This window comes from Scomber scombrus, chromosome 15, assembly GCF_963691925.1.
Source record: "Scomber scombrus chromosome 15, fScoSco1.1, whole genome shotgun sequence".
NCBI lineage: Eukaryota > Metazoa > Chordata > Actinopteri > Scombriformes > Scombridae > Scomber > Scomber scombrus.
The window spans coordinates 10,959,547-10,981,582 of NC_084984.1; the positions used below are offsets into that span (position 1 = coordinate 10,959,547).

At 38.8% G+C, this 22,036-nt stretch overlaps 1 protein-coding gene across 1 annotated transcript; it reads left to right on the forward strand.

Moving 5' to 3' along the window:
• Positions 1-63: 63 nt before the first annotated feature.
• On the forward strand, positions 64-21,915 carry mtrex (Mtr4 exosome RNA helicase). The gene is made up of 27 exons (XM_062434225.1): positions 64-174; positions 520-654; positions 1,954-2,020; positions 2,301-2,363; positions 2,497-2,609; positions 3,332-3,506; positions 3,628-3,718; positions 3,826-3,950; positions 4,165-4,263; positions 4,405-4,525; positions 4,613-4,744; positions 8,842-8,921; positions 9,438-9,548; positions 10,265-10,366; positions 11,896-12,021; positions 12,630-12,780; positions 13,007-13,179; positions 13,276-13,344; positions 13,423-13,548; positions 13,636-13,746; positions 13,871-14,059; positions 16,687-16,850; positions 16,979-17,084; positions 18,817-18,873; positions 18,959-19,121; positions 21,178-21,282; positions 21,551-21,915. The coding sequence occupies exons 1-27, from the start codon at positions 74-76 to the stop codon at positions 21,601-21,603; spliced, it is 3,108 nt and encodes a 1,035-aa protein (XP_062290209.1). The 5' UTR covers positions 64-73; the 3' UTR covers positions 21,604-21,915.
• Positions 21,916-22,036: the final 121 nt, after the last annotated feature.

Here is a 22,036-nt window from a genome sequence, read left to right on the forward strand (position 1 = left end):
GCTGCCGTACAGGAAGTAATACCGGGGCAGAAACCTCGTGTTGTATTGTGGGAAGTGTGTGCCTCCAACAATCATGGCGGACGCCTTTGGAGACGGTTTGTTCAGCGTGTTTGACGAGGAACAACAAAGTACCACAAGCAAAAAAATACCTGCCTCACTGACTCCAGAAATTGGGTAAATTATTGTTTTTTTTCTGTGTAGTAACGTTTTTTGGGGTTTTGAAATTTAAGAGGGAACCTGGACGTAGCATAACGTGTGTGTGCTGACAGTTCACGTCAACGAGTTAGCGAGCTTAAATAACCGTTAACTCGTTTAGTAGACGTCAGTTAAAATGTCTAACAGTGCAGATAAACGCCTTTTAATGTGTTTTTATGTAATATATTAAACAGTAGAAAGTTTAAAGTTGAAAAAGTCAAATGTTAGCTCATCTCTACTGTGCACATTCAGATACAGCCGGCTAACAGCAGCTAACTCATGTGTCTGCTTGTGTTTGTTTGTTTTTGTAAATATTTTTTCCAGTAAACCTGTTGGTAAAAATGGCACCGAGGCTGGTCCATCTCCCAAAGCCAAGAGGGAGGCAGACAGCGACGGTGGAGAAGAGGTGGTGTTTAGCAAGAAACCACGACACGAAGCTGTATCTGCTAATGAAGTCAAGTAAGTTGAAGCACATTTTCTACAAATTGAGCATTAAAACACTGTCTGGGTAATACTGTAAAAATGTGTGCAGATATACACTTGTTATGAGTTTAATAAGACTTTTGCACCTTCATGTAAGCTAAAGATAAGCCTTTAAATGCTATTTTGGACAAAATGACTGTATGGTCCCATCCACTTTCTTTTATATGATCTTTAATAGCCTGTTATTTTAAGACAGACTTGAAAAATGATGAACCTGTCTTGTAATATTGTGCATGTCTGTGCAGAGTGTTTAGGTGCTGTCATAAGTACTGTCAGTTCATGTACACTCAATCATGATTACTCAATACTTGAGTAATCATTTACTCAAGTATTGTACTGTACATAAGTACAATTTTGGCTTACTTTTACTTGAATATTTCCATTCATGCTACTTTATACTTCTCTTTAAGATAAGAAAAGATAAGATATTCCTAAATTTGCATTTTCACAGCAGCAGTGGACAGCAAAATAGAATATAAGAGCAGCAATAAGAAAAGCATAAAGAACAATAAATTATAAGTACAAAACAATAATATTAAAAATATGTAATAAAGATAATCGTAACATTATTTACAAGTGTAATATTTGTATTGAGTGGTAATATTCCAGAGGTGATATTCGTATTGCACAGATCAAAGTGCCCTATTTCAGTGGGAAATATTGTACATTGTACTCATCTCCAGTTATTCTGAGTGCTTTGTTTACTAGTTACAGGTTTTACATGCAAAATGCATTATTAACAAATTCTATTCTATTCTGTCTTTGTTATTGCTATAATTGTTGTTACCTTATTATAGATGAAACGCCCAGCAGTATGTAAAGTAGCTAAATTTAGTGTCCACCTTGAATGCTGCTTACACAAGGATGGATTTCTAATTTTAATCCAATAGTATAACTCACTGAAACTGTACTATAATTTACTATTACTTTGATACGTGTACATATTTGCAGATAATACTTTTTCTGAAGTGAAATTTTAATACTCAACTTCTTTTGCTATGTATTGTTACATTTAATCAAGTAAAGGATCCAAGTACTTCCTCCACAAATGGAAAAAATACAGTCTAAGACAACAGCCCTGATATAAATCCTATCTTCATAAATGTTACAAAATACATTGTTCAGTATTGGTTGAAACTGTGTAAAATAGGTGTTTATTCATCTTTGTCATTCAAATCAATGACATTGAATGTTGTCTCTGACAGGTGCAGTATTGACTTGAGATGCTGCAGAAAATGCCAAATATTTGAAATTGCTGTTTTTGATCTGTTCCAGTCTTGCAGAATTTATGCCCCAAGTGAAGGTGGAGCAAGTTGAGACTGTTGAAGGATGCTCCCACGAGGTAAAGATAGAAATATAAAGAAAATCTATAAATTGAGACATAAAAGGAAAACAAACAATTCTCTTAGTAAGGCACCACAAGCTGCCAGAACAGCGCTGCCTAATTATGATTCACATAATTTGTGTACCAAACTATTTACTGACCTCTTGTGCCCTGTGTGTCATTGCTATGATTCTTCACTAATTTATTCAAGTGTTTCCTTTAATTTGTCACGCGTCTATTTTCTCTGATTATGAATGTCAACCTTTTAATGATTCAAAATGTGGTCTTCCCTAAACAGGTCGCTCTGCCTTCTAGTGATGAATACAAACCCCTGAAACCACGAGTGGGAAAAGCAGCCAAGGTATGCTGGGCCTTTAGAGAACAGTATTTGTGTGTTATTAATCCTTTAAGGCATTGATCTAGTTAGTTAGCAGAACTAGTATTATAAATGAAGAGATTTTCCTTTGTTTTCATAAATGTTGATTGTCTTGCAGGAGTATCCTTTTATTCTTGACCCTTTCCAGCGCGAGGCCATCTTATGTATTGACAACAACCAGTCTGTGCTCGTGTCTGCACACACATCTGCTGGCAAGACTGTCTGTGCTGAGTGAGTATCATGGCATCACACATTTCTGGTGTTATTTTTCCCTTTGGTTTTCTTTTGTGACAACTGTGTGGAAATTGAATTGCTTACTGTGCTTTTGAACTTTGTGTAGAGCACTTCTGTTTTGTACACATATGAGAGACCAAAGCAGTTAAATCCAGTCTATAGCAAATATTCTATTATGTGAATATAACTAATGAATTGCAAAATGTACTAGCTTGGACTATTTGCATTGGTGGATCTGCTGCCGTTGTGTCTGCATTGTTTTTCATTGAGTTTGCATGAGTTTTGGTTGCAGCGAAGTTGTAATTTTTGCCAAGGTTTTTTACTTATAAATGACACTATCCTGCTTGTAATTACTGTTAGAAAGACAGTACGTGACTGTTTTTTCTCATGCAAGCATAAAACTACTGTGACTTTATTATAGTTATGGTTTTGGTCAGCAGTTTGTGATTGTTTTGTTCCATGTATGTATTTTGGAGAGCTGTGCTCCCAGACAACTGGAGGTATCTAAAGCTCTTAAATAAAAATGATGGAATTGCAAATACAGTTTTCTTGGTAACAAAAACTTTGAAAAATCAAGGCACAGGTGGAAAGCAATCCATATTATCTATAAGGTGAAGCATTGGATGAATTATTTTTCCGACTTACTTTCAGTTTCATTTCATAAACTGTGGTAATGTCAGATTTGATCTAATCGGGTTTACTCTTTCCTCTTCTTGTAGATATGCCATTGCTCTGGCCCTCAGAGAGAAGCAGAGAGTGATCTTTACCAGCCCCATCAAAGCCCTCTCCAACCAGAAGTACAGAGAGATGTACGAAGAGTTCCAGGATGTGGGACTGATGACTGGAGACGTCACTATCAACCCCACCGCCTCCTGTCTCGTCATGACAACAGAGGTGAGTCACAGTTGTTTCTGAAAAAGTGAACACCATATTAGATATATTGATTGCCATGCAGCTGGGGAGTAGAGAAAGAGCTGAGGGGTTGTTCTGACATGATGAACTGCTTTCCTCCCAGATCCTGAGGAGCATGCTGTACCGAGGCTCTGAGATCATGAGGGAAGTGGCTTGGGTCGTCTTTGATGAGATCCATTATATGAGAGATTTAGGTTTGTGAAGAACGCAAACAACACAGACACACTATTGATCATCCCATGCCCAATTGCCGTTTGTAGGATAGTTAGTGACATCTCCTTTTAATTTCTGTCTATTTCAGAGCGTGGTGTGGTGTGGGAGGAGACCATCATTCTTCTTCCTGACAATGTGCATTACGTCTTCCTGTCAGCCACCATCCCCAATGCCAGACAATTTGCAGAGTGGATTTGCCACCTACACAAGCAGGTGGGCCTTCTTTTGTAGTATGAGTATTATTGATCTATATTATAATCATAAGGGTTAAGTAACTTTGTCCCTGCTCTTGTATGTAAAGTGAGAGGGCTGTCTGTGTCTGTGACTGTCTGGTCACATCAGGGGATGGTAATAACATGTCGTTGTGTTTTATTGTCCTTTTATTTTGCATGATTTATGAAATGTTACTGTCTCATGTCTCCTGTAGCCATGCCATGTAGTCTACACAGACTACCGTCCCACTCCGCTGCAGCACTACATCTTCCCTGCAGGGGGCGATGGACTCCACCTGGTGGTTGATGAGAATGTAAGGACACTAATAGACTGTACTTGCAGGGGTCTGTCAGAGTTATAGGAGAGAGTTTGATAATAAAAATAAAAAAATCCACAGTAGATGTACAGTACATGATACATAACATCTGTGTATGTGTGTTGTGCTTTTCTTCAGGGAGACTTCAGAGAGGACAATTTCAATACAGCTATGCAGGTGCTGAGAGACACCGGGGATTCTGGAGGCAGCAGTGGAGGCGGCAAATGGGACCCGAGAGGACGGAAAGGAGGAACTAGAGGTGAGTGTGTCACTTTGTTTTAAATTCATTCATATACATCAGGATTTGTGTTTGTGTACTCAGATGCAAATGTGGTGGTCTCTTCAGGTCCATCCAGTGTGTTCAAGATAGTGAAGATGATCATGGAGAGGAACTTCCAGCCTGTCATCATTTTCAGCTTCAGCAAGAAAGAGTGCGAGGCCTACGCTCTGCAGGTGGCCAAACTGGACTTCAATGGGGGTATGTGCTATGTTTCAACATGCAGCTCTAGTTTTATCACATTTGTGTGTAGTTATTTTTCATACTTACATTAACTTAACAGAAATATGCAACATGAGGTAATTCAGCAAAGAGAGTAATTAAAAGCAGTCAAGCACGACTGACATTGTGCGCACTTTACAGTACTGCTGCAAGCACTTTTTCAGCTTGAGCAGGTACACACAATAGTAATGGTGGCTTTGTGAGATGCGTGCAAAGTGAAAGGATCACTGCAGACACTTGAAACAGTAGATCGATGGCAGGTGATGTGTTCTGGACTTGAGGTTGCTAATCCATTCCTTTTGGTGTGAAAGCCCCATTCATGTCAAACTGTGTGTAAAACAGATTCAACATGATATATAGATCATTGATTTTTGTGTTTACAAAGCGTAAATTCTGGTGATTATTTGACTGTGATGAGGATTAAAATGTTTTCCAGATGTGACAATCCAGAGTTGTGCTGGTAACTTTGATTTATAGCCATCTTATTGTGAACTTCATAATCTCATGATATTTTCCATTCTGGAAAGACGGTTATTCCAACTGTGTAAAATCCTTCCTGCTTATTCAGGCCAGCTATCAGTGATCAAATGTCATAATCACATAATCTACGTTTTTCAGCTAAAAGTAAACTACTTAATTATTAGCTGTATTTTCACTGAATGTGTTGCCTATCAGGTTTAAAGGTCACTCTATTAGCGTACTGAGAAGTGAGAATATTCTTGGAATTGGTGAGCAGATTCTTTCAGAAATTCCAAAATAAACACATTTCTGTGAAAAATTGCAGAGAGTTGGGGAGGGAGTTGAAATTAGGCAAGCGAAACTCCTCACCAAAATGCGGAACTTTTGGCAAGCAACGATGAATGAATCCTCCCGACTGAGTGAAACCATGGATATGGCTTATCGTGCGTACACAGCTGGTTCTGCTGTTTGGTCCAGTGGATAAGTGAAGTTGCTTCATGAGGACAAATCTCTGCATGATGGGAGATAATCCAGCAGATTGGGTTTGGATCAAATCCACCAACTTCAGGCTTTTTCTTTTAGTGTAATAAGACATGAAGTCTTACTTTGGGAAACATTTTCCTCCCTGATCTCATTTGGTTTACCCTGCAGACACTCTTATAAAGAGGTTTGTTTTGATATTGAACTCTTCCAACACTGAAGCCTTTTGTCTGTCAATGCTGTCAATTTCTTCATCAATATTGCAAAAAAAACCCCCCAAAAACAGGAAGATCAATTCTGCCAAAGATAATCTCTCATTCCCAACACTGTTTCATGCGTTTTGCGAATTTTCTGGAACAAATTAGATTTTCCTATCAACATGAGACAGATGGTATCCAGTATCAACATTAAAATAATTTCATTTGATTAAAGACATTTTCAGTTAATTGAAATAAATTGATCAAATTTGTACAAAAAGTATTGCATTGACATTTGTATTAGTAGTTTAAACAAATATGAAGCTTTCATGACTAAAATGACAGCTGAGATAATTGATTTGAATCCGTCATGGTTCAACACTAAAATGCAGCACGAGTTTCAGTTGTGAAATCCTCTCTGTTACTCTTTGCACTTTATAAAAAGCTTAACACCTCTTTTTTGACTCAGCTTCCCCTACCAAGACATGTCTGTCATTAACAAACTCACAGGGTCCAATTCTCTCTCTTTCTCTAGTAAACACTTGAAGGCAGATTGTGTTTTTTGGCACATTGTGTGTGTGTGTGTGTGTGTGTGTGTGTGTGTGTGTGTGTGTGTGTGTGTGTGTGTGTGTGTGTGTGTGTGTGTGTGTGTGTGTGTGTGTGTGTGTGTGTGTGTGTGTGTGTGTGTGTGTGTGTGTGTGTGTGTGTGTGTGTGTGTGTGTGTGTGATGAGAGGGAGCAACGTGGCTCTTCTGGTTTCTCTCTTACCAGCCTCTGTCCACCCCATCCCTCCCACTACTCCATTCCCTCTCTTCTACCTTCCTGTATGTGTGCCTTCTTTCTTCCATCCTTATCTTTTTCTCAGTCTCTCTTATTTTTTAGTTCACTAAAGAAATCACACACACCCCCTCCCCTCCCCCTCTCTCTCTCCCTCCCTGCTTTGTGCTGTGACACACAATTTCTGGGCAGTGTTAGCGGACTGGCAGAGCTGTGTTGGAGTCAGGGGACCGGCTGGTGCTGAATCACAAATCAACTGACCGAGTTCAGAACTGCAATGACCAAAAGATAAATTATAAAAAAGTATAAACTAGTACATGCAAAGACTGAAAGGTGGGCAGTGTTGTGTTGTTATACTGCAGCATTATAGATGTTTTTTATCCACTAATGGCAGAGGTAGATCAAGTCTGGATATTCCTGATCTCAAGCACGAGGAATGATTTTTACATGACATCTTCTGACCCCACCCTCCCCCTAAGACTTTTGTCAACCATTATGTCAAAATTTCCAAATGACCAACACTGAAGTCCGTGACAAAGTATCCGGGAAATTACTAAACAAGTTTCCATGAAGTTTGCTGTGGATATATTTATGGTCCTCTGAAGATGAATCGTAATGTCTTAGGTGTCCCTCTGATCTTGCTGCCATCATCAGGCAAGGCAGCTTTATTTATATAGCACATTTCATACCCAGGGGTAACTCAATGTGCTTTACATAAAAACAAACATTTAACAGTAAAGATTGGAAGCATAAAAATAAATAAATAAAACCAAAAACATAAATAAAAAAAAAAGAACCAAATTATTATAAAAGTAAAACAAATTCTTGATAAATAATGATCAGTAATTTGGATATAATGACCAAGTGGGTAAAAGACAAATAATAGAACGGCTAAAACAGTCTGGTATGTTCAGAAAATTACATCATTTTATTGTAATGCGGCCTTTAAAACCAGGAAAAGACAACACTTTTGCTGTATCATGATATTAAATTCTAAGACGATATCTAGTCTCATATCACGATATCGATATAAAATCAATATATTTCCCAGCTCTACTGAGAACATTCTTGCTCCTAAGTGCGAATGGTTTGTATTTCAGAGACTCTGGGGTCACTTCTGGAGCTCCGTTCTTTGGACAAACTTATGAATTTTTGACCCATTACTGGCAAAGCTCTAAAGAATTTGTATATGTTAGTATGCTTTCATAGTCCAGGGTGCAATGACCTTTTCAGGCACTAGGGGCCACAAATGGAGCTTTAGCCTGATTAGTACACTTGCCTCGACTTAAGTATTACATTTTACATTTGTTGGAAATCTTTAAAAAAAAATCTGTTCTGTGAGTAAATTTTTGCATGCATGATATAAAATTGATATCATGGATTTGAGCCATAGAGTTAGCTTGGACTTGGGTTGTATTTTATATTGGCCTTAACATACATGTGTGTTTGTCTGTGGTAATGCTTTGTTATTAAAGTATAATACAAGGTCCCACTGACGCTAAAGTCATTTGTTATTAAAGAATACATGCTGGGCCCTCAGACTTTGTGGAACTCCAAGACTCTGACTAATCTGGGCACAAGAGACCGGACGGTTTCCGAGAATGGTCTCATGAATAAAGTCAGACCTGTGACTAAGTTTCCACACGGCCAGAGATGGACAGAGATAGTTAACAGCAACAAAACAATGTAATGTGATTACTACAATAAGACAATAGTTGTTGGCAATGGCACAGTTCAATTCACACACATTTTCCAGACAATGTTTTGGCAATAAAATCTCACTTCAGTCAGAGTGATTTAAATCTGTGAATTTAAAAAAAAAACTGTCAACTGAACAATATGAATATTTGTAAATATTTTTACAAGAAACAAAATCAGATCTACAACAGAGTTAACACAGACTTGAAGCAAATAAGCAGCATCATTTGTTCAGTCCCTGGGTGGTAAACGTTTTCCTGTAAGCCATTTCCTGAAAAAAAACCCTCTCCCTGGTGTCCTGGATTAACCACACATTCTGAGAAACATTATTATATTTGAAACATTGTTGAGTTGTTAGGACATGCATGTTCAAGATGTGAGAAATGACTTTGTGCTGATTTTCAAAATACTTTCTGAACAGCTATGAGAAGTTGTTGTTAAGAATGGCCGGATTTGTTTGTTCCAGATGATGAGAAACGCCTGGTGGAGGAAGTGTTCAACAACGCGGTGGACTGTCTGTCCGACGAAGACAAGAAGCTCCCCCAGGTGAGGAGAGCTGAACTCTCACACTCTTGCTTCCTCACAACTGGGGTGATATTTTGACAACCATTCAAGATGTTCATACTCCTGCGTTTGAACCCACGGCTGCCACGTTGTAATTGTGAGGGGGAGAAAAAAGACCCTCACTATATCCTTCAAAAACACTTTCTATTAACTGAAGACAGTTAAGCAGCTCTGATGTAAATAGCAACACACATAATGTCAACACGGCCTGAAACACTGAGCCCCTGTTGTTCTACCCCGCTGTGTTGAGTCACACTATGAAAACCAGCCATGTTGAGGTAATAGTAGTTAGTGGGTAGACCGCTACAGCACGAGCAACAGCAAAGCCAACCATAGATCACACTTTTCCACTATGAGGGTCAGATACTTTTCCATTTTCTGCCTCTGTGGTGCTTTCAGCTGTGAATTTATGAACTGGCGAGCTTAAACTGTCACTAAACCTTCGTAAACAAATACTACAAATAGTAATCTGCTAACAACACTCTTTGTATTCCTCAGGTGGAGCATGTGCTGCCGCTGTTGAAGAGGGGGATAGGAATCCATCATGGAGGCCTACTGCCCATCCTGAAAGAGACTATAGAGATCCTTTTCTCTGAAGGTTTGCTCAAGGTACGACTCTCTCTGCATCAAGATGCTCATCAGAACACACCAAAACAAATCTGACTTATTCCACTCTGCAGAGTTACTGCAATGGCTTAATTATTAAATGATGTTCAAGAAATGTTCTGACATAGAGACAATATAAATAAACCAGAAAATGTATTTTACAAGAGAGACCTGGCCAAAATGGCAGTGCATAATACCTTAGTTACATAAAAACACATACATTTACAACAATAAAATCTAACAGAACAAAAGATAAAAGGGACCATTGAAAATTGATTGGTTCAGTCCAGGCAGTTTCTGCTGAAATGCACGAGAATAATTAGAGGTACCTTGTAATGTTTTTGACCACTCTCTGCGCTATGGAGCAGAGTTTTTATGAGCATGTCCCTGATTACTTTAATATCTCTTGCACACACATGAAAGTACCCTGATACTCAATGTACTTTTTCAACGCCAGGTTCAGGCCATTCCACTGATCAATAGTTGGGGTCAGTAAGAAAGAAAACTGCTAGCAAGCAAACACCTTTAACAATGCAGTATCTAAATACTTTTTTTTCTCAGATATATTATGAAGAACAAAATACATTCAACTTATTTATTACCACTCCAAGACAAACAAAATGCATTTTGGTAAACATACATTTGTTTAGACCAGCAGTTACAGTGTCATAAAATTGAGATGAATTTGTCTTAATGCTGCCTTTTTATTCTCATCCCAGGCTCTGTTTGCCACAGAGACATTCGCCATGGGCATCAACATGCCTGCTCGCACTGTGCTCTTCACGAGTGCCCGCAAGTTTGATGGCAAGAATCACCGCTTTGTAAGAGAACACACACACACACACACATACAGTTATTGTCACGTTTGCCAGTCCGGCCATGGGTGCATCTTACAGCATGTCCTCCGTGTCGGTTTTCAAGATGGCGGCTGCATCACAAACCTTGACAAATTACAGCTAAACAGTACACTTAAATATGTTTCTGAATACATTTGAGGCAAGAAATAGGCTAGTTTTATTGTTTGATCTGAGTTTCGTGAGTTGCCTTTTTTTCTTCCAACTTAGAGTAAACTACATGCACATTTGTTTTGGTCTGTGATGCTGGTGCTATAGTGCGACATCTAGTGGCTGATAGTTGTGTATTGCAACTTTAATATCCAGCAGAGGAGGAAATTCTGTCAGTAGCAGCACTGGATTGGTTCCCTCCTCCTACATTACATGCAAATCCAAATGTTATGTTTTGGAACTGCAATTTTGACAGTAGTGGCTGTTGACACACTTAAGTAGGAAGCTGAACCCAAAATCATGTCGTTTATGTAAACTAGGCAGATTCCTTTGAAACATTTTCCTGCCTTGTGAGGGAATGCTACAAAGCCCATAAACATCCAGTAATAGAGCCACATGAAGCTAATCATCCTGTTACTGTACCTTCACTAAATTCATTAACAGTGCTATCTCTTTAAAAGAACAACGCTGCCCTGTGTGCACTGTGGTTGTCACACTGTGTTTTGCTCTGAGGCCTTTATAAGGTCTTAAAGTGCTGCAGCTCACATCGCCACATAAACAGCCACGTATTGTTTATAAGAGCTGGGGGCTGTGCGTGGAGCTGCTTCACTTAGAAGCACCCTTCATCTTCACTTCATACACATGGATTTTCAGCTCTCATACACACACAGACACACACACACACACAGACAGACACACACACACACACACACACACACACACACACACAAAGGCTTTAAGAGAATGCGAAAGGGAAGAAAACTGCCCTCCAAGAGGTTCATCAGGAACATCTGGTGCCTTTGATAGTGCCAAAGCTCCACGCAGGCACTCACACACTTAAATACACACAACTCTCATTCCTGAAACACACTGTGTTTCAAATCAAGTCCTGATCTCATGGCATGCCTGAAATGAAGATCAGATCATTTAAACACAAAAATCTTATCTGCCCTTTTTTTTTTTTTTTTGAATTTTGCATTTTGCATTTTTATTGCTCAAAGACCAGTAGATAACGAGCTTAATCACAGTCATGTGCAGTACAGAGAATATTCCTCAGAGACTTGTGAAAAGCTGGTTGTCTCTTCCTCTTGAGACAGTTGCATCATCTAGAATTATGTTACAAATTCAATACTTGCTGAGCACTGATTGTTGAAATACTTCAAATATGTTCTCTAACATTTAGTTATATTCTCACTACTCTGCCTGCCTTCTTTTCTAAGTAGTAGAATATGCCATTTCTTTTTCAGTATTTGTCACAACAAGTAAACACAATGTTACAGGTGTATAAAGCAGTCACTAACACATTTCTTTGTTCTTAATGTGATGTGTGTTTTCACGTGATCTAGATAACTTCAGGTGAGTACATCCAGATGTCTGGGCGCGCTGGGAGGAGAGGAATGGACGACAGGGGAATCGTTATCTTCATGGTGGACGAAAAGATGAGTCCAGCTGTGGGCAAACAGCTACTCAAGGTACCGTGAATATAGGAGTTATGAAGCTTTTTGCTTTGCCAAATACAGCTACTTGTCTTCCATCACATCTATACAGACCTCTTCAGTTCTTATCAATGAAACATATTTCATTGCTGCCTTGCTCAGAATCTCTTTGAACGATTGACTAAATATCGTCAGAAGTGACTTCTAAGTAGCTGTCTGTATGGATCGTCAGGCCATGAAAGCCTGTTTGTTGTTAAATTGTGGCCAGAGACTCTTGGTCTTGTGTCTTTGATTTGACACATTTATAACTGCTATAAATATGTGGCTGCATAACTTTTGAAAGAGATTTTGTTAATGTAAAACTGTTTGTTGGCACTGTTGCGGCGCCTAACTCCTAGAGCGTCTTGGATAAAGATGTCAAACACATATCTGTGGTTCTGGAGGTTCGGAGGTTGTGATTACAAAATCTCATTAAGTCTTTTATTTCTTGGAAGTGACTTCAGACTGAATTCATTATATATGTATTTTTTGGCATCCTTGCAAAATATTAATAATGCTTTAAAAAACACACACATTAATCATCAATTATGTTTATTTTTAATGACTGTTTTGTTGTTGTTGTTTGTTTGTTTTTTGTTGAGCAGGGCTCAGCAGACCCTTTGAACAGTGCTTTCCACCTGACCTACAACATGGTGCTCAACCTGCTGCGTGTGGAGGAAATCAACCCAGAGTACATGCTGGAAAAGTCTTTCTACCAGTTCCAACACTACAGGGCTTTGCCTGGTGTCGTGGAGAGTAAGCGTGTTTTTCCCCATATGTTATAGTTCACACTCCAGGCTGGATGAGATAATAACAACTAGCAATACTCTTTACATTCTTGAACTACAGGGATACATGCTTCATTAGTGCACTACATTGTAGGCTATTGAAGATAAATCAGACTTTTCAGATGTTGAACAGAAAAACATTGCCAATTTTGTTCTAGGTTGTATTTTAATCATATTGTTCATTTTCTGTGCAGAAATGAAGAAATTGGAGGAGCAGTACCACACCATTGAGATTCCCAATGAAGAAGGCGTGGTCACTTACTTCAAAATCAGACAGCAGCTGGCCAAACTGGGCAAAGAGATACAAGAGTTTGTCCATAAACCCAAATACTGCTTGCCCTTCCTGCAGCCTGGGCGTCTTGTCAAGGTAGGGCTTCACCCACAGTTATACTCTAAGGACAATATTTATACATTTTTACAATTTTTTCATGTCACTTAATGCCTCTTTGTTGTTATTGCACAGGTAAAAAGTGAAGATGCTGACTTTGGCTGGGGAGTTGTTGTAAACTTTTGCAAGAAGTCTAATGTGAAGGTAAGTCTGTGTCACGTTGTCACATGTATGTGAAGCCATTTTCATGTGACTGTGACCAATATCCATTTCCTCTTTTAGACCAGCACAGATTTAGAGCCACTGTACGTGGTGGAGGTCTTGGTCCACTGTAGTAAAGAGAGTGTAAAAGATGCAGCGACTGAGGCTGCTAAACCTGCTGCTCCGGGGGAGACTGGAGAGATGCAGGTGTGTGAAAGTGCAGATTACAAACACAAATATGACCTCATGTGTCTGTTGTCAGAGTGACAGTGATTTATTGTCTTTTTTGTCCAGGTGGTCCCAGTGATGCTCAATCTCCTGACTTCCATCAGCTCAGTTCGTCTTTACATCCCCAAAGACCTGAGGCCCTATGACAACAGACAGCTTATGCTCAAGTCTATACAGGTACAAAACGCAGCCATCTTGAAATGGGGGATGTTGAACCTAGTGCAGATAAATCAGAATCAAAACCTCCTGTATATAATTTTAATTTCTTTTCTTTCCCTCTAACCGTTTTGTCATGCTTCAGGAGGTGCAGAAGCGTTTCCCGGATGGCGTTCCTCTGCTCGACCCTGTAGATGACATGGGTATCAAAGACCCTGCACTGAAGAAAGTTATTCAGAAGGTGGAGGCCTTTGAGCACCGCATGTACTCCCACCCACTGCATAGTGACCCCAATTTGGAATCTGTCTATTCTCTCTGTGAGAAGAAAGCTCTGGTGAGAAACCACGTATTTGTATCTTTAGGTTGTGTGTGGGGAATTAAAAGTCAGACCATATGAAACATTGCTAAATGTCAAGCCAGTAGAGATGCTTTTGTTACCATTAATTAACTGCTTTTATCTTTCCTAATTATCAGTTCCCTTTTGGAAAGATACAAATCACTGACCTTCAATTGTCTTTACCTGTTAGACAGATCGGCTGTGGCTTAATATACTCGTACAGAAAAAGATAGGAAGAAAACAATCATGTTGTTCCTACAGGGCCTCACGCTCTATTATACTGTAGGTCAGAGAAACAAAGCTTTCATAGTTTGACTTTATTTAACACCACCGACTTGTTTTCAACAAGTGGTATCAATGACCTTAATAATGACCCAACAGGGTTTAAATACCTAGAACTTCCCACCAGTCAGTTAGAACTGATGAAGCTTTGGATGAGAGGCCAAATGTCTTCAAGTATCTTCAGCCAAGTCCAGTTACCCTCGATTCGACACTTCGCTGGATTCACAGTGTCAGTCTTGCTCTGTGTGCCTGTGTAACTGCATAAGCAAAGTCATTAAATGCTCCACGCTGGCCAATATGCTCTCATCAGTACACTCTAATGATGCAAGCCTTTTTCAGCAGGCCTGCTACACATATGTCCTGAAAAATGCATCTGCTGATTTGCAGATTAATGAATGAAAATAAGTAAAACCTTATCTCCACAACGTAAAAATATCAGTACATTTATTTTTAAGCAGTAAAAATAGCTCAAGATCACATTTAGCAAAAGCACTGAAAGTAAACAGAGTAAAGTAAACAGGGTAAAGTAAATGCGCAGCTTAACTGGGAAAGGTACAGAATAAAAAGAAAGTAAGAAAATAAATTGAATACAGTCATCAAACAGTCAAGTGTATTTCCTGTTAAAACTCACAACATTTCCTATTACAGGGAAGTGAAGGAATTCAACATTAGAACATATTGGCAACACTTAAGGAAGTCTTTTAAGAATAGGGAGCACTGTAAACTGCAACCTTTGAAGATAAAAACAAATCTGCCTAATCCATTGAAAATTTTACAGGAATTTATTAATTAATTCATGATTTTCTTTATTTGAAGCGTCCAGTGCATCATAGCCCATCCTTCATGGGATTGAAAGACCTTTACCAAGCATCCATGCTTACGATATGACAGCTTCCAGTCATGTTGGTCATATATGAATCTAAAGGGATCACACTGAATACATAACACCAACAGAAAAAGAAAAAGAAATCTAAAACATAACAAAGAAGATCATATTAATAATAATAAGCAACATCCAAAATAATAATTCACCTCTTACTGATTATTCCAAAGCAGAACATTGAACATTTGCAGTATCAAGAGATTGAATACCATCTCTTATGGGAGCATAAATGTACCTTTTTTTTCTTTGATAAATAAAATAAACACAAATAGTCATATTTAAATTCAAAATAAGTACATTGCTTTGGTTTAGCCCAGATCTCATTTGCCCAGTTGTGTTTAGCTTTGTGAAACACATTTTCCCTTTTAAAGATACAATATTAATCTTCTCCAACTGACTGAATGGCACACACCTCCCACTGAATCGCACCAAGTTCTCACCCCTTATCTCCTCTTATCGATATCAAACTGCACGGTCATGAACTTCACTTGTAATAAAATATAATAAATTACACTCACACACCTCTAACGTCTATGTGTTATACAGAAAAATCCCGTCAGACTGTTAAGTTCAGTAAAGCATAACTTACTATTGGTGCAGTTGAAATTACATTGTGATGGGGAAGAAACACAAACCAGACCATGTTTGACAATTTAGATAAACATTTACATCTGTCTGTGGTCGTGTGTGTGTGTGTGTGTTTTAAATGATAGGGTATACTGTACAGTCTAAACTGGATTACTTTATGTTTGACTGGCAGAGTAAGAGTTTTAAGATTAACCTGCTCTTCTATTAACATCTCTCCAATCCTTCAGCTAATCCTTGTCTTGTTTCTAAAGCTGTCCTCCGCTTCTCCTTTTATAATACTCAAAGTACTTTATTTGTTTAGCAAAGCAGGTAGCACATTAAGTCACACCTCAAATAAACACACCATTGGCTGCTAAAGTCGACACTATGGTGATGCAATGTAGACTAAAGTTCGAACAGCATTCATTTGAACACTTTTTTTTATGGTTTCTGTGCTGTTGGATGTTTTTCAAGCATTCACTTCTTGGAATACAAGTCTAAACTTTGTGATAGTGATCCTCAGTATCTCTCATGCAGCCACTAGTTGGGGGGGAAAATAGACAGCTCTTTTTTGCTCCAGTAATAAAAACGGTGCTGTTGCAATCTCTCTTTGTGCCTGTGGCTCTGAGGTGTGTTGTAACAATCAGGGGTAAAGGCTGAGGTCAGTAACGGGCCTCGTAAAGGACAGATAAGCAGGCAGATTAACAACTGTTGGCAGTCAACTACAAATATTCTACTTCATCACTGTGACAGTGTTTGAGACTAGCTCATGTGAGTGTAACACAGCTGGTTGTTTTCACAGTGCATTTAGTAGTTAAAAAGGCTTTTTCTTCTTCTTGAGCCTCTCCAGGACACTCAGGATTGAAATAAGTTATAATATTTGTGCTTTTAGATTGCAGCAGATGTTCGAACAGCCAAGCGAGAGCTGAAAAAAGCTCGGACCGTCCTACAGATGGACAAGCTGAAGTGCAGGAAAAGAGTTCTGCGGCGCCTCGGCTTCGCCAGTCCCTCTGACGTCATCGAGATGAAAGGCAGGGTCGCCTGTGAAATCAGCAGGTAGGGAAGGTCGGAGCACACACCCAGCAACTTAGTGACAACTGACACTAGTTCAATGCTATAGGAAAAAGTATTGATGTAACAAATTGCGTAAGATTATTTAATAAATGTCTGCTCATTCTTTCCAGTGCCGATGAGCTCCTGTTGACCGAGATGGTGTTCAACGGCCTCTTCAACGATCTGACGGCTGAACAAGCTACCGCCCTGCTGTCCTGCTTCGTCTTTCAGGAAAACGTACGAATAAATTCACGCTCGCTCACACAAACACACATAATTCCCCTAATTCTCTGCGCAAACAAATATAAAGTCTTTCCCCCCACATTAAGATAAGCAGTTGATTCTCATTCCCACACATCTGAGCTTTAATTGCATTCTTGGCCTCTCCCCCGTGTGCTGCAACCAAAACAGAAACCTGAGGCTGACATGTGTTTGTCTTTGCCTAATGAAGCAATCCAGTGTCAGATGGTTCGACAAACCTTTTCTTTGGCTCCACATCGGCTCATCTTCTGAACTTAACACATTTGTATCCAAACTGAAACTTGGCTCCCATTGTCTTCGTCTCTCTTCTGTGTCTCACTCAAATGAGAGGGAATGATGACAAATGGCTGTCCTGTTTGCATACAAATATAGGACCACTGTGTGTGTGTAGCTGTTGCCTGTCGTTAAAGAGCACCTGCTGCTAACTCACTCATTCAATCTGTATGTTTCTGAACCACCCCCCACCCCATTCTGACATGAGAGAGAATTTGTAGATTCTTTGCAGCAACATCCATATCCTTAGCATTTTCTACTGCCATGGCTTTGTGTTATATTAGAATCGGCTCTACTGGCCAAGCATGTGAACACTTACAAGGAACTTGACTCTTGTTTTTTGTTTCTCTCAATAAACTCACACACTCATAGACACAGCAGAATAAAAAACAAAGTTGAAGATAGGCAAAAGACAAGAAATAACAAGCTAGACAACAACAAAAGGAATAGTTTCCCAAATACACTTGACTAAGGAGATTTGCTTACCACTGCAGCTGGGAAAAAGATCCTGTGATGAGTGAAGAGCCAGGAATGAATTATTCACTGGAATCATACACGTCAACATAGTGATAACTTCCTTTTCACCACAAAATACACTTGATCCCTTTTAATCCTTTTATTAAATTCCTCCAAAGTCTTCACTAGAAATATTATGACTAGACAGACACCGAAGTAAACTGCAGCTTGACTCACAAGGTGGTATTTCTTGTTTCAAAACCTGTCAAATACTGAGGTTAGCACCAAATGCCTGATCAGAATATTAGTATGGTTGAAATAAAAAAAGCTTGTGATTATACAGCATTTCATAGTTTACAATTTTGATATTTGTTAAATGAAAAAAGTAGAAACATCAAAGTAAGAAGTTAAAAGTCATTTGGATATCTGTACCAGCACAAATATCCAAACATTTCAAACAATACCCAGAGATGCGTTATTATGTAATGTCAAGGTAGTCACTACCATGCGATGGTTAACTAAAAAAAAAATACTGCTGAAGTGTATCTAATCGGTAAATATGAGACTGGTTTTGAAAGAGAATAAAAAAAACCTTAAAAAAACTAATTAGAATTAAAACATTTCCCAAAAGATGAAACTATTCCTTTAAGAGCAGTTGTAACAAAAGGTAACAGGCAGTCAGGTGTTGTTAACAGTCATATTGAAGTAATAAAATTAATAGTTTTATTAGTTACCAAAGACGAGCGGGATCAAATGTTTGAATGTCAGAAAGCAGTAGCGTCATTCCTGAGTTCTTCTCGTTATAGCATTAAATATATTCCGTTATGTTAGGGAGGAGATTTGATCCGTTTCTTCACAAACGTGCCTGTAGGAGGTTATAGTTACAACCTATTTTTCTTCAGGGCTCGGAACATTATTTACAGAACAAATGTTTGAAATTTGCTATCACAACAATTAACGCTGTCATTTTGCCTTCCAGGCCAGTGAGATGCCAAAACTGACTGAACAACTCGCTGCACCCTTGAGACAAATGCAGGTGAGACAATACAGAACAATCCCAATTTGTATCTGCAGTTGTTTGAATTTGGTGGAAATATGAATACTGTTGTTTTTGTGTTCAGGAGTGTGCGAAGCGTATCGCGAAAGTGTCTGCAGATGCCAAGCTGGAAGTGGACGAGGAGACGTATCTAAACCAGTTTAAGCCTCACCTGATGGATGTGGTGTACGCCTGGGCTAACGGAGCCACATTTGCTCAGATCTGCAAGATGACTGACGTCTTTGAAGGTGAGGCACTGACATGAATATCCAGCAGACGTGACAGGAAATGAAAATGCAACTCAAACGGGACGTATCATGCACATTTCCAGGTCTATTTTTATATTCTTATATCCCTCTGTTCAGCCATTAAAAGTCTCTCTGAGGACCCCCTTTTGATGAGCCCACTCTGTTCTGATTGGTTAGCTTATGGAAGCTGCCCTTCAACCGACCTCCTGCAGCTCTGGCTACATAAACAAACAGAAGTAGCCACATTTCACTTTTTTTTCTCATTCTTTATTCGAAATTGGAACTTTTCATATACATCCATACAATATTAAGCCCAAATCTGATCCGAAATATGCGAGTGGACAATGTGAACAACTCTTGAAACAATCTTGCTGCAGAATGAACGGCTGTTTCTAATGTACGAACTAGGGCTGGGAATTAATCGAAAAATAATCGAAACCGACATTTAGAAACTCTAATCAACTTAATCTTGCTCATGTCAATTAATCGTGGTGTTCACTGTTGCCATGACAGTAAAGGTTGCATATCTTTAAGAAATTTGAAAACTCATTTTAACCCAAACCATGATCTTTTCATAGTTCTAATCAAATAAACTAGACATTAACCACAGCGTCACACCTTAAAACATCATTATTTTCACTCCCTAAAGATACTCATGTGCGAAAATATCACAAAATATGGTGTGAAGGCAGCAGTGTAAAATACAAAACAAAAGAAACTGTGAAAATACATAATTGTTCATCAAGGGTGGAGATAATCGTTCATTAATCGTAATCGAGGTTAAATGTTCAATTAATCGTGATTTTGATTTTTGCCATAATCGCCCAGCCCTAGTACGAACACTGATGCCATCACAAGGAAGAAGTAGGGGTGGCATTCTTCCAACGTTCACCTCAAGTTTTGTTATGCTTTAACAAAGACATCCAACATCATAACAGTATAAAAATAACATGAAATCACAAAAAAGCATGATAAAACTGAACCAGTGGTTTTTCTTTTGCAACTTCCTCATCACCTTCTTCTATTACATCATAACTGCATTACTGGGCATTACATCTATTTAGGTTTTCACAATAAGTCCATGACTTGGCTGAAAATGTGTAGCAAATTCACCCCTTTACAACACCTACTGTTAAAAATCCATTTCACCTTTGATTTCTTGGATCAAACACAGTCAGCTGCCACTTGGAGGCTGCAAGAGGCTGCCTGATTGATTTATTGTTAGAAGCCAGTACCATCATTCCCCTCATACTTTCTGTCTCTGACTGCCAACAACGACCTCGGCTGTGAAATGTTGGACGTCAGCATAGTAAGGAAGTAACGCAGAGTTAAGACACCAAGGCAGTATTAGATGTGGTTTTGTGTGTGTTGGAAAATGGAAAAGAATTGAGACATTTCTGAAGAAAATTGTATGAAATTGTGTTTTGACATCTTATATTTTCTTTTATTTCCATTCAATTGGATACTTGGCTATGAATTAAATGCTTTATTTTACAGATTTGTAATTCATATTTTAATATAAAGACTCTCCTTGATTTTTTCAAACCAAGTAAATGTTGTGCTTGCTTGATGACAAATTCTTCATCCTCAGCTGACCTGCTGTGCACAGACCAAAATACTCTGTTACCTTAGCAATTAATTGGCAGTTTATCAATTGAACTCTGTCTCTATTTTGCTTATAATTACTTCCAAACTACGCAGTCATTTCCTGGAAACTTTTTGGAAATTGTTGAGAAATTGTGAAAATTCCTGATCCATAAAATAGAGTTTAAACAGATCCAGTAAATTGTTAAAAAAAAAAAAAAAAAAGAAAGATGATTGAAAATGATGATGAAAAAGAGTTTAATAAATGAGCTGTTACATTCTGCAGCAACACTATTGATGATACTGACGTCAATCCAAGGCTTCAAACTTAAAACATACCCCCCAAGACCTCTGTGTCCTCCCATTGCACTTTGAACTATGTATGAATTCATTTTAGACTGTGGTGGTAAAATCAGCTGTTATTGTTCAATGTTAAACACACCGAACACTATGTGGCTTTGTGTCTCCGCAGGGAGCATCATCCGCTGCATGCGCCGTCTGGAGGAGGTACTGAGACAAATGTGCTCTGCAGCCAAGGCCATAGGCAACACTGAACTGGAGAACAAGTTTGCTGAAGGTAGGAAACCTTGTAGTGCTGTTATAAATGTACTTCTGACACAAATCTGTGCTCCACAACTTTGAAGACACAATCCACCCATCTTATTAAACATGATTGTCATCCAAAAGGCTGTAAATTTAGAAGCAGGTGCTGTTTTCATTGTTTTTTTACATAAAAAAATACATGTAAGTACATTTTCCCCCACTGACCGGATGACACTCTAAAGAAACAGCTGTTTACATCTCTGTAAACTTCAATTAATTCAGTTTAATTTATCTCTCTGCAGGAATAACGAAGATCAAGAGAGACATCGTCTTTGCTGCCAGTCTCTACCTATAATGATCATACATCTGTGCAACATGGTGGACCGTTGCTACTGCAGGATTCATTTAGTTTTTGACCTTTTTGTTTATGATTAACCCCCTACAGATCTCTAACCCTCTGGTCTAGTCACACTGTGGTCAAATAGTGTGCTGCTAATCCGCAGAATTATTTGTCTTTGTAGGTCGGTTAAAACTTTTCTCAATGGAAAGATTATTTATTCGTCCCTCAGATCATTTTTCTGAACAGTTTTTTTCCCATCACACCTTACCTGGACTCTAACCTTGAGATCTTTTATTGACGGAGAGATCCTGGATGTACTGCTGCCACGAGGGTTGGGTTGCCCGCCTTGTACTGTTTGATGTCAGAGTCAGTTTAATTGTATAACTTTATGAGCCTGAACGTCTTGATTACGTAAGCACACGTTTTTTTTTTTCTTTGGCTTGTAGGT

Bases quoted from the DNA above. Each gene is read 5' to 3' on its own strand.
- mtrex (XM_062434225.1), top strand. From the start codon at position 74: ATGGCGGACGCCTTTGGAGACGGTTTGTTCAGCGTGTTTGACGAGGAA. The intron at 10,367-11,895 runs GTAAGAGAACAC...CACGTGATCTAG, and splicing joins ATGGCAAGAATCACCGCTTT to ATAACTTCAGGTGAGTACAT. The intron at 16,851-16,978 runs GTAGGGAAGGTC...CATTCTTTCCAG, and splicing joins GTCGCCTGTGAAATCAGCAG to TGCCGATGAGCTCCTGTTGA.